This window comes from Oncorhynchus tshawytscha, linkage group LG12, assembly GCF_018296145.1.
Source record: "Oncorhynchus tshawytscha isolate Ot180627B linkage group LG12, Otsh_v2.0, whole genome shotgun sequence".
Classification (NCBI taxonomy): Eukaryota; Metazoa; Chordata; class Actinopteri; order Salmoniformes; family Salmonidae; genus Oncorhynchus; species Oncorhynchus tshawytscha.
Genome location: NC_056440.1, coordinates 19,846,971 through 19,863,480, shown reverse-complemented (window position 1 = coordinate 19,863,480; position 16,510 = coordinate 19,846,971). Strand labels below are relative to the sequence as shown.

The 16,510-nt window shown below is 41.6% G+C and overlaps 1 protein-coding gene across 5 annotated transcripts in view; it reads left to right on the top strand.

Moving 5' to 3' along the window:
* LOC112262665 (serine/threonine-protein phosphatase 2B catalytic subunit gamma isoform-like) overlaps window positions 1-16,347 on the top strand; it is a 46,827-nt gene extending 30,480 nt beyond the window's left edge. The window contains exons 7-14 of one of the 5 annotated variants that reach the window (XM_024438340.2): window positions 443-520; window positions 627-721; window positions 954-1,079; window positions 1,262-1,339; window positions 3,368-3,458; window positions 3,999-4,096; window positions 5,721-5,747; window positions 13,554-16,347. In XM_024438340.2, the coding sequence (XP_024294108.1) occupies window positions 443-520; window positions 627-721; window positions 954-1,079; window positions 1,262-1,339; window positions 3,368-3,458; window positions 3,999-4,096; window positions 5,721-5,747; window positions 13,554-13,687 (727 nt within the window). In that variant the 3' untranslated portion in view covers window positions 13,688-16,347. Of the gene's footprint in view, window positions 1-442; window positions 521-626; window positions 722-953; window positions 1,080-1,261; window positions 1,340-3,367; window positions 3,459-3,998; window positions 4,097-5,720; window positions 5,748-13,544 lie in introns of all 5 variants that reach the window. The other 4 variants (XM_024438338.2, XM_024438339.2, XM_024438341.2 and 1 more) reach the window with 4 other exon arrangements.
* Window positions 16,348-16,510: the final 163 nt, after the last annotated feature.

Sequence of the window (16,510 nt, the reverse complement as noted above, 5' to 3'; positions counted from 1 at the left end):
ATTGTGTATAAACCCCAGTAAAAGCCAGCCCAGCAGCCACATTGAGATCTGTCTCTAATGGCACCCTATTCCCTATAGGGCCCTGGTCAAAAGTAGTGCACTATATAAGGAATAGGGTGCCATTTAAGACTCACACCACATCTCCTTGCTGGCTGTAGCTGTGAACTCCTGTTCTCTTGACTGCTGGATCAACTATCAGAGCTCATAAATACCACTGCCTTGCCTCTGCTCTACTTTGGCCTCACTAGTTAATTAAACCCTGCCTACCTCCCAGGCCAGAGGGAAATACACAAAATGTATTTTCAAAAGTAAAGAACTGCTAGAGAACGCTTCTAATGGTTTTACTCAAAGAATCTGTCACGTTGCCAGACTGACTCTGAGGTCCAGATTTAATTCCACTGGCTGTTCTAATAGTTTTTTTTCTCTCTGTCTTGCCTTGCAGTTACCCGGCTGTATGTGACTTTTTGATAAATAATAACTTGTTGTCGGTAATAAGAGCACACGAAGCACAGGATGCAGGGTAAGTTTTTAAACTTTTTTTGATCACTTAACGTTACCAAAAATAGCTATTTATTTTTGTCTCTTCACTATTGTGCTGTCAAACTAAAATAATTGTCTCATCCCAGGTATCGGATGTACAGAAAAAGCCAGACTACAGGCTTTCCTTCATTAATTACAATCTTCTCAGCACCAAATTACCTAGATGTGTACAACAACAAAGGTTTGTGTACTCCTTATATCAAGACAGTGTGTGTGTGTTTTATGCACAGTCTTATATAGCTGTTATGTTTACTAGCTGGGATTGGCGTTCCCTTCTTCTGTCTGGCCTATTCTGTCTCCAAAATATGACAATTTGCCAATGTGTTACAAGTGCTACTTTTGCCAGTGCTACATTTTCTGTATGTCAGAATGGCTAAGTGTATCATTATTTTTGTTCTTGCTCCTACTTCCAGCTGCTGTATTAAAGTACGAGAACAATGTGATGAACATTCGGCAGTTCAACTGCTCCCCCCACCCCTACTGGCTGCCCAACTTTATGGACGTCTTCACGTGGTCTCTGCCATTTGTTGGAGAGAAAGGTATGCATGTGGTCCCCGTCCAAACTCAGTGTTTCAGAGTTAAGAATGCGGAGTAGAATGCCAGAAAGGAGCATTGGCACATTCTAGTGTAATAGGTCTGCACCCAAAAAGATGCAGCAAAGAGTGTTTTGGTGGTGGTGCTAACCTGAGCTGTGGTGCTGCCGCCTGTCCCTTCCCAACAGTGACAGAGATGCTGGTGAACGTGCTGAACATCTGCTCTGATGATGAACTCATGTCGGAAGGAGACGACCTGTGTGAAGGTAAGAGGAACAGCCAGGATTTCACCCTCGCTGGTCCACAGGTTGCAAAACGCACACCTTGGATATCACATTTTATTAGTCACATGTGCTGAATACAACCGGTACAACTTTAGAGTGAAATGCTTACTTAAGAGCTCCTAACCAACAATGCAGTTTTAAAAAATACAGATAAGAATAAGAAAGAAAAGTAACAAGTAATTAAGGAGCAGCAGTAAAATAACAATAGCGAGACTAAATACAGATATACAGGGGGGTACTGGTACAATGTGTGGGGGCACCGGTTAGTTGAGGTAATATGTACAGTTGAAGTCGGAAGTTTACATACACTTAGGTTGGAGTCATAAACTAGTTTTTCAACCACTCCACAAATGTCTTGTTAATTAACCTCTCTGGGATATGTGGGACGGTAGCGTCCCACCTCACCAACAGCCAGTGAAAGTGCAGGGCTCCAAATTCAAAACAACAAAAATCTCAGAATTAAAATTCCTCAAGCATACAAGTATTTTGCACCATTTTAAAGATAAAATTCTCTTTAATCCAGCCACAGTATCTGATTTCAAAAATGCTTTACAGCGAAAGCATCACAAACGTTGTGTTAGGTCAGCACCAACTCACAGAAAAACACAGCCATTTTTCCAGCCAAAGAGAGGAGTCACAAAAAGCACAAATAGAGAAAATTAATCACTAACCTTTGATCTTCATCAGATGACACTCATAGGACTTCATTTTACACAATACATGTATGTTTTGTTCAATAAGGTGCATATTTATATAAAATCTAATTTTACATTTGTGCGTTACATTCAGTAGTTCTAAAACATGTGGTGATTGTGCAGAGCGCCACATCTATTTACAGAAATACTCATTATAAATGTTGATGAAAATACAAGTTATACATGGAATTAGAGATACTTCTTAATGCAAACGCTGTGTCAGATTTCAAAAAAACTTTGCGGAAAAAGTAAACCATGCAATAATCTGAGTACAGCGTTCAGACAACAAAGCAGCCAAAAAGATAGTCAACAGAAGTCAGAAATAGCATTATAAATATTCACTTACCTTTGATGATCATCAGAATGCACTCCCAGGAATCACAGTTCCACAAATGTTTGTTGTTTGATAATGTCCATAATTTGTCCAAATAGCTTCTTTTGTTAGGGCGTTTGGTAAAAAATTCCAAAAGCGCGTTCAGGTCCAGCCGAACATCGGACGAAAAGTTCAAAAAGTTCCGTTACAGCCCGTAGAAACTGGTCAAACTAAGTATAGAATCAATTTTTAGGATGTTTTTATCATAAATCTTCAATAATGTTTCAACCGGAGAATTCCTATGTCTGTGGAAAAGCAATGGAACGAGAGCTAACTCTTTCTTGACCGCGCCTCAGAGCCTGTGGCACTCTGCCAGACACCTGGCTCATTCGTCTCTCATTCGGTCCCACTTCACAGTAGAAGCCTCAAAGTTCTAAAGACTGTTGACATCTAGTGGAAGCCGTTGGAAGTCCCTATTGTAGATGTTGGGATATTGGTTGCGTTAAACTACAAGTCTCAGATTTCCCACTTCCTGGTTGGATTTTTCTCAGGTTTTCGCCTGCCATATGAATTCTGTTATACTCACAGACATCATTCATAGTTTTAGAAACGTCAGTGTTTTCTATCCAATACTATAATAATAATATGCATATATTAGCATCTGGGACAGAGTAGCAGGCAATTTACTCTGGGCACCTTATTCATCCAAGCTACTCAATACTGCCCCTCTGTCACCAAGAAGTTAACAAACCATAGTTTTGGCAAGTCGGTTACGGCATCTACTTTGTGCATGACACAAGTAATTTTTCCAACAATTGAACACCTTCCTAATATTTAGTTGCACCCCCTTTTGCCCTCCGAACAGCCTCAATTCGTTGGGGCATGGACTAATGTGTTGTTTTGTAGACTTGGCGTATGTCAAATGGTAGAAACCATTACAATGCAATATGAAATCTCCAACATTGCTTAGGATATTTTTTTCTCCCTTGTATATTTAATGAGAAGACGGTGGAATACCAGCGGTACGCAAAGAGGTGATCCGGAATAAGATCCGAGCCATTGGGAAGATGGCCAGAGTCTTCTCTGTTCTCAGGTGAGAAGGTCTCTCTCTCAGTATCACACCAGACAGCATTATATTGTGTCCCAAATTGCACCCTCCTCCCTGTATAGTGCACTAGTTTTGACCAGGGCCCTAGGGCTTTGGCTATAAGTAGTACACTTTAGGGAATAGGTTGCCGTTTCAGACGCACCCAAAGACTAAAGACCTTGAGGTTGGGAGTAGACTGAAGTCTATTTTTAGTTTAGACTTGAGTCTAGTTCATGACATGACTGAAGTCAGTTAAGTGCATAATGAAGTGATGTTTGAAAACACAGTGCTGGTTCTGAGATTTAATGAGCAGGCAAAAGTGAGTCACGACACAGCACCGTGGTGAGGCTGTGTAATGACATTAGCCAGCCACACAAATGCAATGGGGAAAGGGAGATGCAGATCGGCACAGAGATCCTAGAATTCACACATGTTCTATATGTAGGTCTATTAGTGGCCCATATACAGGGATGGCATTGGATGCTACAGAGGAGTGTTTTAACGTATGTAGTTACGTTAACTTCTCCTTTCTCTCTCGTTCTTCAGAGAGGAGAGTGAGAGTGTGCTGACACTCAAAGGACTGACCCCGACTGGATCGCTGCCTCTAGGAGTGTTATCAGGCGGCAAACAGACCTTGCAGACTGGTAAGTGTTCCTTTCACCCTCCCTCATCCTCCCCTGTCTACCCTCACCCTGCTGTCTCTGTCCTCCTCTCTCGTACCCCCAGCTCCACCCGTTTCCCATGCCCTACCCTCAGAGGGCCCTGGGGTGCCATGCAGTTTTAACCTGCACTAGCGACACAGCCTTACCCCAGTCACAGTAAACCGAAGGATGTACACTTCACTCAATGTTTTGCATTTTGACATGAATAAGTTCACTTTCGGGGAAAAAAACATAATATACTCGGCTCTTCTGGAAACCATCACTGTCGCTGATGCCTACACCTGGCCTTTGTTAATATACATTAGATGAACATCATGTTAGATTGCTGCCCTCACTCCTGGTCACTATACTGGTCACTATAAAGGGAAGATGGTGTGATTTGGGACACAACCTTCGTCTGTCTTGGGCTATGTATCAAGCCAGCTGTCCCCGTGGGGTAGAGGGGGGACTGTGGGAGGGTGTCCGGGGGGGTCGGCTCAGAGCCGCCTGTCACTGAAGTGGCCGTAGCCCTGATCTAAAGGTCAACCAGCCCAGCCAGCGGGGGAAATACACACACACACACACACACCAGGCCTGTCAGCAGGAAGGAGAGAAGGGCATGTTGGGGGCTGGTCTCCCAGGCGAGGCGGAGGTGTACTGAACGTCACCACAAAGCTGTGAGCACTCCGAGAGAAACCACACGACGTGACCTTTACCAGAATGCCATTGTCTGTCTCAGGCTGCGTCCCAAATGCCATCCTATTCACAATCGAGTGCACTGTTTATGACCAGACCCCTATTAGTAATTGGGACGCACCATGTGTCTTTCGACCCTCCAGTCTGACCAAGGCTTTAACATCAAGGAGGCTAGGCTGACTGGCCAAGTTAACCCTGGATAGGTTGTGTGTTCTGGTTCATTACATCCCTGTTTGTCTTCACTGCTACCTGACAGTGCTCCGGTGATGTTTAGGGAAATGCTGAGCCGTTTTGACTGCAGTGCCAGTGCTCTTTGAAAACTAAAGAGGGAAATGCCTTACTTTAGCTATTGTATTCAGAGTTCTGTTATATGGTCAGAGCTAGATTCACCATGTGTTATTCAGAGTGACCCCAGTAACAGAGCACCTCATTAAGAACAAGTTGAATAGAAAGATTAAAGCTGTCATCTCCTTTGAGAACTGAGCCATAACACACTTCATTAAGCAAGGAGATCCGTTACCTTCTCCTCCCAGCAGACTTCGTCATTTGATTGCCCCCCCATCTCTGTCCATCCACATCTAAGCCCTCATGACCCTTTAACAGCAGCTAGCAACCTAGGTCTCCTGCAGGCCGCTCCCACTGGTACTGTCCTAGATGACACTCTGTTCCCTATAGTGGCCTACTGTTGACCAGAGCCTTGTGGGTGCTCCTAATCCTGAAATAATAAATTGTCATTAGGGAGGCAGACTCTCACACTAAAAACGGTTTGAGGTGTATTTGAATTGTGCTGTTGCTCAGGGAGTAGCCTTTATAAGCATGTATAACCTGTTTTCCTGGTTGGTTGGCTCTGTCTGTTCTGTTATTGATGTTATTTGGTCTTTGCATTGATGACTCACTTTTCTCCTTCTCACCACTACTCACATTGACATAGCTGCCGCTGAGGCCGCGGAGGCCAAAGGTACGCAAGTGGTCCCCGGATCTCTCCCTCAGTGTCTTGTCCTTGTTTAACTTTTAACCTTTTCAAATGGGGCCTGCTTTAAATGTTCTATGCACTCCTGTTTTTGTCACTTTTGAAATGTTTGTTTTGTTATTCTTGTTGTACGTTCACTGTGTGGTTCATGAAATGCTTTGTCATGGATTGATGTATGTCACTTTGCAAAATGGCTGCTCTTGCATTACCCGTGCCTGCAACTACTGTGTGTGTGTGTGTACATAGTTGAAGTTGGAAGTTTACATACATCTTAGCCAAATACATTTAAACTCAGTTATACACAATCCCTGACATTTAATCCTAGTATAAATTCCCTGTCTTAGGTCAGTTAGGATAACCACTTTATTTTAAGAATGAAATGTCAGAATAATAGTAGTTATTTTTCAGCTTTTATTTCTTTCACCACATTCCCATTGGGTCAGAAGTTTACATACACTGAATTAGTATTTGGTAACATTGCCTTTAAATTGTTTAACTTGGGTCAAATGTTTCAGGTAGCCTTCCACAAGCATCCCACAATAAGTTGGGTGAATTTGGCCCATTCCTCCTGACAGAGCTGGTGTAACTGAGTCAGGTTTGTAGGCCTCCTTGCTCGCACATACTTTTTCAGTTCTGCCCACACATTTTCTATAGGATTGAGGTCAGGGCTTTGATGGCCACTCCAATACCTTGACATTGTTGTCCTTGCCACAACTTTGGAAGTACCCTTGTGGTCATTGTCCATTTGAAGATCCATTTGCGACCAAGCTTTAACTTCCTGACTGATGTCTTGAGATGTTGCTTCAATATATCCACATAATTTTCCTACCTCATGATGCCATCTATTTTGTGAAGTGCACCAGTCCCTCCTTCAGCAAAGCACCCCCACAACATGATGCTGCCACCCACATGCTTCACGTTTGGGATGGTGGTCTTCGGCTTGCAAGCCTCCTTTTTCCTCCAAACATAATGATGGTCATTATGGCCAAACAGTTCTATTTTTGCTTCATCAGACCAGAGGACTTTTCTTCAAAAAGTACGATTTTTGTCCCCATGTGCAGTTGCAAACCGTAGTCTGGCTTTTTTATGGCGGTTTTGGAGCAGTGGCTTCTTCCTTGCTGAGCGGCCTTTCAGGTTATGTCGATATAGGACTAGAGGTCGACCGATTATGATTTTTTTTAACGCCGATACCGATAATTAGAGGACCAAAAAAAGCCGCTACCGATTTACATCTGCCGATTTTTATATAAAATAAAATATATATATACATTTTTTAGAATGTATTTGTAATAATGACAATTACAACAATACTGAATGAACACTTTTCTTTTACCTTAATATAATACATCAATAAAATCAAATTGGCCTCAAATAAATAATGAAACATGTTCATGTAAAAAAGCTAACGTTTAAGTTCCTTGCTCAGAACATATGAAAGCTGGTGGTTCCTTTTAACATAAGTCTTCAATATTCCCAGGTAAGAAGTTTTAGGTTGAAGTTATTACAGGAATTATTGGAATATTTCTCTATACCATTTGTATTTCATATACCTTTGACTATTGGATGTTCTTATAGGCACTTTAGTATTGTCAGTGTAACAGTATAGCTTCCGTCCCTCTCCTCTCCCCAACCTGGGCTCGAACCAGGAACACATCGTCAACAGCCACCCTCGAAGCATCGTTTCCCATCCCTCCACAAAGGCCACGGCCCTTGCAGAGTAAGGGGAACAACTACTCCAAGTCTCAGAGCGAGTGACGTCACCGATTGAAACGCTATTCGTGCACACCCCACTAACTAGCTAGCCATTTCACATCGGTTACACCAGCCTAATCTCGGAGTTGATAGGCTTGAAGTCCGAAACCGCTCAATGCATGAAGCATTGCGAAGAGCTGCTGGCCAACGCACTAAAGTGCTGTTTGAATGAATGCTTACGAGCTTGCTGCTGCCTACCATCGCTCAGTCAAATATCAAATCATAGACTTAATTATAACATAACGCACAGAAATACGAGCCTTTGGTCATTGATATGGTCGAACCCAGAAACTATCATTTCGAAAACAAATGTTTATTTTAGTGAAATACGGAACCGTTCTCTATTTTATCTAACGGGTGGCATCCCTAAGTCTAAATATTGCTGTTACATTGTACAACCTTCAATGTTATGTCATAATTATGTACAATTCTGGCAAAATAATTTCGGTCTTTGTTAGGAATGAATGGACTTCACATAGTTCACAATGAGCCAGACGGCCCAAACTGCTGCATATACCCTGACTGCTTGCACGGAACGCAAGAGAAGTGACACAATTTCCCTAATAGGAAATTCATGTTAGCAGGCAATATTAACTAAATATGCAGGTTTAAAAATATATACTTGTGTATTGATTTTAAAGAAAGGCATTGATGTTAATGGTTAGGTTTGGTGCAACGACGGTGCTAAATCATCACTCGTTTGGCGAAGTAGGCTGGGATTCGATGAGAAATTAACAGGCACCGCATCGATTATATGCAATGCAGGACACGCTAGATAAACTAGTAATGTCAACCTAGTGATTATATTAAGATTGTCTTTTATAAGATAAGTTTAATGCTAGCTAGCAACTTACCTTGGCGTAACAGGTAGTCAGCCTGCCATGCAAGCTCCTCGTGGAGTGCAATTTATGGCAGGTGGTTAGAGCTTTGGACTAGTAACCGGAAGGTTGCAAAAACGAATCCCCAAGCTGACAAGGTAAATAATTTGTTGTTCTGCCCCTGAACAAGGCAGTTAACCCACCGTTCCTAGGCCTTCATTGAAAATAAGAATGTGTTCTTAACTGACTTGCCTAGTTATATAAAGGTGTAAAAAAAAAAAGATGATTTCGGCCAAATCGGTGTCCAAAAATGCCGATTTCCGATTGTTATGAAAACTTGAAATCGGCCCTAATTAATCGGCCATTCCGATTAGCGGTCGACCTCTCCTCTGGATCTAGATACTTTTGTATCTGTTTCTTCCAGCATCTTCACGAGGTCCTTTGCTGTTGTTCTGGAATTGATTTTCACTCTTCGCACCAAAGTATGTTCATCTCTAGGAGACAGAACACGTCTCCTTCCTGAACAGTATGACGGCTGCGTGGTCCCATGGTGTTCATACATGCGTACTATTATTTGTACAGATGAACGTGGTACCTTCAGGCGTTTGGAAATTGCTCCCATGGATGAACCAGACTTGTGGAGGTCTACAAAAAGAATTGACGTCTTGGCTGATGTCTTTTGATTTTTCCCATGATGTCAAGCAAAGAGACACTGAGTTTGAAGGTAGTCCTTGAAGTACATCCACGGGTGCACCTCCAATTGACTCAAATGATGTCAATTAGCCTATCAGAAGCTTCTAAAGCCAATTTTCCAAGCTGTTTAAAGGCACAGTCAACTTATTGTGTAAACTTTTGACCCACTGGAATTGTGATAAAGTGAATTATAAATTAAATATGTCTGTGAACAATTGTCGTAAAAATTACTTCTCATGCATGAAGTAGATGTCCTAACCGACTTGCCAAAACTATAGTTTGTCAACAAGAAATGTGTGGAGTGGTTGAAAAACAAGTTTTAATGACTCCAACCTAAGTGTATGTAAACTTCCGACTTCAATGGTATGTATATTTTTATATTTTAGTGGCAAGAAAAGGTATGTGAACCCTTTGGAAATACCTGGATTGCTGGATAAATTGTTCATAAAATTTTATCTGATCTTCATCTAGGTCACAACAATAGACAAACACATTTTGCTTAAACTAATAACAAACAATTATACGTTTTCATGTCTTTATTGAACACACCGTGTAAACATTCAGTGCAGGGTGTAGAAAGTACGGGAACCATTGGATTTAATAACTGGTTGACCCTCCATTTGGCAGCAATAACCTCAACATTTTCTGTAGTTGCGGATCAGACCTGCACAGCAGTCAGAAGGAATTTTGGACCGTTCCTCTTTACGAAAGTGTTTCAGTTCAGCAATATATGGGATGTCTGTTGTGAACTGCTCTCTTGAGGTCATGCCACAGCATCTCAATTGGGTTGAGGTCAGGACTATGACTGGGCCACTCCAGAAGGTGTATTTTCTTCTTTTGAAGCTATTCTGTTGTTGATTTACTTCTGTGTTTTGGGTCATTGTCCTGTTGCATCACCTCTGTTAAGCTTCAATTGGCGGACAGAGAGCCTAACATTCTCCTGCAAAATGTCTTGATAAACTTGAATTCATTTTTCTGTCAATGATAGCAATCTGGCCATGATGCTCCCTCCAATTTACTTTACAGTTGGAATGAAGTTTTGATGTTGGAATTCTATGCCTTTTGTTCTCCACACAGTGTTGTGTGTTCCTTCCAAACAACTCAGCTGTAGTTTAATCTGTCCACAGAATATTTTGCCAGTAGCGCTGTGGAACATCCAGGGACAGCAGTGGTTTCTTCTGTGGTGTCCTCCCATGAATACCATTCTTGTTTTAGATAAATCTCTGAAACAACCTAACATCTCTGTTGACGAGTCTACAATATGCAAGTCTTTAGCTGACATTCTAGCATTCTTCTTAACCTCATTGAGCATTCTGCGCTGTGCTCTTGCAGTCATCTTTGCAGGATGGCCACTCCCAGTGAAAGTAGCAACAGTGCTGAACTTTCTCAATTTATAGACAATTTGTCTTACTGTGGACTGATGAACATCAATGCTTTTAGAGATACTTTTTTGTAACCCTTTCCAGCTTTATGCAAATCAACAATTCTTAATCTTAGGTCTTCTGAGATAGACGACAAGAAAAATACAATAATGTCAGTGTTATTAGTTTTAAGCACACTGTCTATTGTTGTGACTTCGATGAAGATCAGATCAAATTTGATGACCAATTTATTCAGAAATCCAGGTAATTCCAAAGGGTTCACATACTTTGTATGCATGCACCCCTTCAAACTAGTGGATGTGGCTATTTCAGCCACACCCGTTGCTGACAGGTGTATCAAATCACGCACATAGCCATGTAATCTCCAAAGACAAACATTGGCAGTAGAATGGCGCGTACTGATGAGCTCAGTGACTTGCAACGTCATTGGATGCCACCTTTCCAACAAGTCAGTTTGTCCAATTTCTGCCCTGCTATAGAGCTGCCCGGTGGAAAAGTCTAGGCGCAACAACGGCTCAGCCGTGAAGTGGTTGGCGACACATGCTCACAGAACGAGACCACAGAGCATAGCATGTAAAAAATCACCTGTCTTCTGTTGCAACACTCACTACAGAGTTCACAACTGCCTCTGGGAGCAACATCAGCACAATAAATGTACGTTGAGAGCTTTATGAAATGGGTTTCCGTAGCTGAGCAGCTGCACACAAGCTTAAGATCACCATGCGTAATGCCATGCTTCGGCTGGAGTGGTGTAAAGCTCGCCACCATTGGACTCTTGAGCAGTGGAAACTCGTTCTCTGGAGTGATGAATCACGCTTCACCATCTGGCAGTCCGACAGAAGAATCCTGTGCCAATGCATAGTGCTAACTGTAAAGTTTGGCGGAGGAGGAATAATGGTCTGGGACTGTTTTTCATGGTTCGGGCTAGGCCTCTTAGTTCCAGTGAAGGGAAATATTAAAGCTACAGCATATGACTTTCTAGACGATTCTGTGCTTCCAACTTTGTGGCAACACTTTGGGGAAGCCTCGTACCTATTTCAGCATGCCCCATGCCTAAAGCAATTTCCATACAGAAATAGTTTGTCAAGATAAGTGTGGAAGAACTTGTTCGACGAGCAGGTGTCCACATACTCATGGTAGTGTACATAATAGGACTCAAATGCCCAAGCAGTGGGCTCTTCATTTGGCAGGAAAGACTAGCTTGAACCTCAACCTGCACCAGACAGTTACGTTATTCCTAAGGCCGTAGGGGCATTGCAAGATCTGGACCATGGTAATATAAAGGCTAAGCCCAAACAGTCCTCACAGATACAGAGTGTCAGACATTAGGCCTAGCAGTGATTTGTAGACCAACTGTAGGCAGAGGCCACATGGGTGAGAGTCGGGGTTGCTGGTTTCCTTTCCACTGGTCCAGGCAGCTGGTCCCTGAGCAAAGCCAGCGAAGACTTCTAGCCCTCCCATCATCACTAATGGAGATGGAACATACCTCCTCCTGGCTATCCAGGGATATTTTCAGTCTAATCCTGTTATGCTACTTGGCTGTTGCTACTCTGTCACTGTCTGCTCCTGTTGACATGTTACTATCTTAGCACTCAGATACTCTCCTTGACCGCATGCACATTTTGAAGTAGTTTGGTTTCTATCCAATGATATTGATATTAAGTTTATCCGAGCATGTTTTATGTACGACTCACCTATTAAGTACCACTGTTTGCCTTTCCTTGCAATGATTCATTTCTCACTGATGTTAAGAGGTATTAAGGTGTTTGTGACACTTCAGCTGTTAGTTATAACTCCAGATCTCTGGTTGTGCAAGAGTGCCCATTCGAGTGCAGTTTTGTGGATCACATCATCATAAAATCAACTCAAACTACCATTTTAGGGTGTTATTTTCCTGTTATTCTAAATGTTCACATTCTTTGAAACATTATGGAAAAAATTGAATAGTTACTTACTGTATATGTTTTCTTTGTGGTTTCTCCTTGGAACTTGGAATGTTACAGTAAGTCCCACATTCACTATGAGGTGTTGTAGCTTGTTCAGTGGTTTTGCCAACCATATAGTTTCTGTCCACACGACTTGCTGTGTTTCTGTGTATTCAATGTATGTCTGCACTGTTTTCAGTCTGTCAGCTATTACCTGCATTTGGTAACAAAATAACTTGGACTTCACTAAGGGCATACAATTTGACCGAATCAAGGCAAAACTGAGAATCTGCACAAAAAAGCTGTAAATTGTTTCATTTTGCAGGTTTTACCTACAATTCCTTATAGCAGATCCTTCAAATACACTGAACAAAAATATAAACGCAACATGTAAAGTGTTGGTCCCATGTTTCATGAGCTGAAACAAAAGATCCCCAAAATGTTCCATATGCACTAAAAGCTTATTTCTCATGTTGTGCACAAATTTGTTTACATCCCTGTTAGTGAGCATTTCTCTTTTACCAAGATAATCCATCCACCTGACAGGTGGGGCATATCAGGAAGCTGAATGAACAGTGATCATTACACAGGTTAACCTTGTGCTGGGGACAATAAAAGGTCACAACACAATGCCAGAGATGTCAAGTTTTGAGGGAGCGTGCAATTGGCATGCAAACTGCAGGAATGTCCACCAGAGCTGTTGCCAGAGAACTGGATGCTAATTTCTCTACCATAAGCCGCCTCCAACGTCGTTTTGGAGAATTTGGCAGTATGTCCAACCGGCCTCACAACCCCAGACCACATGTATGGCGTCGAGTGTGTGAACGGTTTGCTGATGTCAGCGTGCTATGTATGTGCTGGGGTTATGGTATGGGCAGGTGTAAGCTATGGACAACGGCACAATTGCATTTTATCGATGGCAATTTGAATGCACAAAAAAACCATGGCAAGATCCCGAGGCCCATTTTTTTTAATAATAAAAGGTATCTGTATTCCCAGTCATGTGAAATCCATAGATTAAGACCTAATGCATTTATTTCAATTGACTGGTTTGCTCAAATGGACTGTAACTCAGTAAATTCAATGAAATTGTTGCGTTTTTTATATTTTTGTTCAGTATAATGGCTAACTATTTTTCACTAATGAAATGTGTAAGTATTCAAAGCATTATTTCCTCTGATTTTTAATTGTCCCTCTTTCGTTTCTTCCTTCCAGCCATTCAAGGCTTCTCTCCCAAAAGGAAGATCAAGGACTTTGCAGAGGCACAGAGCCTGGACAAAGTCAATGAGAGAATGCCCCCACGCAAAGATGGCCAGCAGCCAGTCAACCCAAATGCCCCCAAGAATGGCACAGACTAGACCTGGAGAGAGACCCCCTCTCATCCCCACCAGCCCCAGGCCATGGCCCTGTCTCATACACCCAAACTATCTTTGTCTCTTTTAACTCTGTCTTCTATCTCGCTCGCACCCTCCTCATCTTTCTCTCTCTGTTTCATTGAGAATTTGCCCCCAGCTGGCCTATACAGTTGGACAGGCACAGAACGTGGGTAGAGAAGACGGCACAGCATTGGGAGAATGGTTTCAGCCACCATGCAGTAAAACCATATGAATAAAACACATTTTATTTATTCAATTAAATTATTAGGTATGTCATAGCTACAATTTTATGAAATCATACATTTCTAAGATGTTTAAATGTCTAAGCATACTGACATTCTTATAATAATGGTAAATGTCAGAGTGAAAACCGTGAAGACCATTTTGTAAATTTGAGTTGATGAATGAGGTGGTTATTGAAGGAGACCTTATTATCTGTTCTTAGTCAAGTTCTTCTATTTTGTGTTTCACAAGGGAAACGTTGAGTGTGTCTGCTCTTATACATTTATATTTAAATTGTGTATTAACTGGAGAGAATTATTATGGGAACTAGATTTGAGACTCCATTGCGAAGATTATTTTAAACCTCCAGTAGAAGTCCATTAAAAACACCAGCTGTTTTTTTTTTTTTTTTTGTCCAATTTCTTTGATGAAACCACTGAATGCTGTTTAGATATTCTTTGGGTCAATGTGTTCCTCCTGTATTTTAAAGTTAGGGTAAACTGTTTAATCTTTCAACGTTGAGAAACTGCCCTGGGCTGGCAGGTAGTCTAGAGATTTAAGATCATTGGCCCAGTCACTGGTTCAAATCCCCAAGCCGACTAGGTGAACAATTTGTCTGTGCCCCTGAGCAAGGCACTTAAACCTAATTGCTCCTGTAAGTTGCTCGGGATAAGAGCATCTGCTAAATGACATGTGAATGTACATTTTCCAAATGATATGGAAAAAATTGTATATGAAAGAATTGATTCTAGTTTGCTACCATTATTGTGACGTGTCAAGGGATGGTGGTTAGTTTCTCTGGTTTTATGTGATCTGTATAGTGTTGGTGTTGCTTGCAGGCTGTCACCAACCAACATTTTTACCAGTGTGCTTAACTGTAAGCAGCTGGGGGGTGTTATATAATATATTTAGATAATCTTCTGCAAAACCAAAGTCTGATTGAAAGGGGTTATAGACATACAGTATGTATTGGTACATCTCCAAGAAGACTTGGTGGTGGTGGCACTGCTATTTGGTTAGCTTTTCTGACACATTGAGCTGAGAGTGGCCAACTGTTCTGCAGAGTGATTTTCTGGATGGGTAAAGAAACATACATACCAATCTAATATCAAGGAAGAACAACCAGTGTCCTCTTCTCAAGATGGAGGGGCAATATTTCCCATGGAGAGGATGTGGAAAAACAATCATATCCCAAAATGAACTGAAACTCCATGTTAATTTTAGATAAGATTTGTGTTATGATACTTTGATTTCATATTGCTCTCTACACTACAGAAAGGATGTCTGGGGGTTTCTTGACTCCATTTGTTGATTTGATGCATATGTGTTAGATGACTCCAGTGTGATGAACGGAAGAGAAAGCTGGGCTCCAATTGAATGCTTTAGTTGCTAGCAGTTTGAGGAATGCTGTCGCCCGAAGAGTAGTAGATTGAGTCATTCTCAGTGATGCTGTGAGGATTGTTTTGGGTATTTCCTTTCTCTTTATCACGTATCCCACAGACTGACACAATTCTCAGTATTGGTGGTAGTGCAAAGTTGGGGGCCAACTACAGACTCTATACATTGATCATGCAGTAAAAAAAGAAGTAATTCCTGATGTTTCTTCTGTGTTCATTTGAGTGTCTTCAGTATTATGGTCTTGACACCTTTTTGTCTTTATCACCTCCATGGCAGGAATGAGGACTGGACACTTTTGTAACACCTGCTCCGAACCCTTTAATGATTGACTTCTTTAGGACTTGTGACTCGAACCGGTGCTTAGTTTTGGCCCTAGATTTTTTGGGGGGCTAAAACTGCTTCTGACACGTAGTTATTCTATTGTCGTCAATCATTCAAGAAAAGCATTGATTTGTTATTCTCATGTGAATTTTCCCTTTTATAATATATTATACAGCTTTAAAACAAGTTGCTTTTAATGTGCCATGCCACTTCCTAAACAAACACCAACACCTGTGTGTGACTGGTGGGGGAAGAATGGCCTGTTGTGTTCAGTGGTCATGGAGAGATCCTGGAGCCTGTTTCACCTCAATGTGGGTCAGGTTCATTGAGTTGTCACTGCCTAGATGCTTATTTACAGCCCCTTTTTGTTAGTAAACTAAAACATCTACTGTATTGTGGGTTCAGAAAATGGTCAAATGATGCTCTTTAAAAAAGCCCACTCTCAACCGCTTAAAATGTTGGTTTGGTGTGAAGTTAGCTAGGACTTAGGGGGGAGTAGAGGCCCCATAGTAGGGCTGTATTCCTGACCTCTTGTCAGTTTAAATATTTCTCAGAATGTACAGAAATGTCATTCAAAAGTGTTTAGCTGTTAAAAGGATGAAAATAATCCTTTCGTCAAGTACAGTACTTGTCATGCGAGGCCATGAAATCTTAATCTATGTAGATGAATCACTTGAAAAATAAAATGTAAATACTAAGCATTTCCCTGTCCTGGCTGTCTTAAGGTTTTAGCTCTGAGGATTTTACAATGGTATGCCAGATGCTTTCTCGCGTCAATGCTCTTGTTCAATTCTAGTCTCCCTTGATCTAAGTTATTCTACATGTTGCTAATATTTTCTCTACATGTCAGGTTGAATGGGTGGA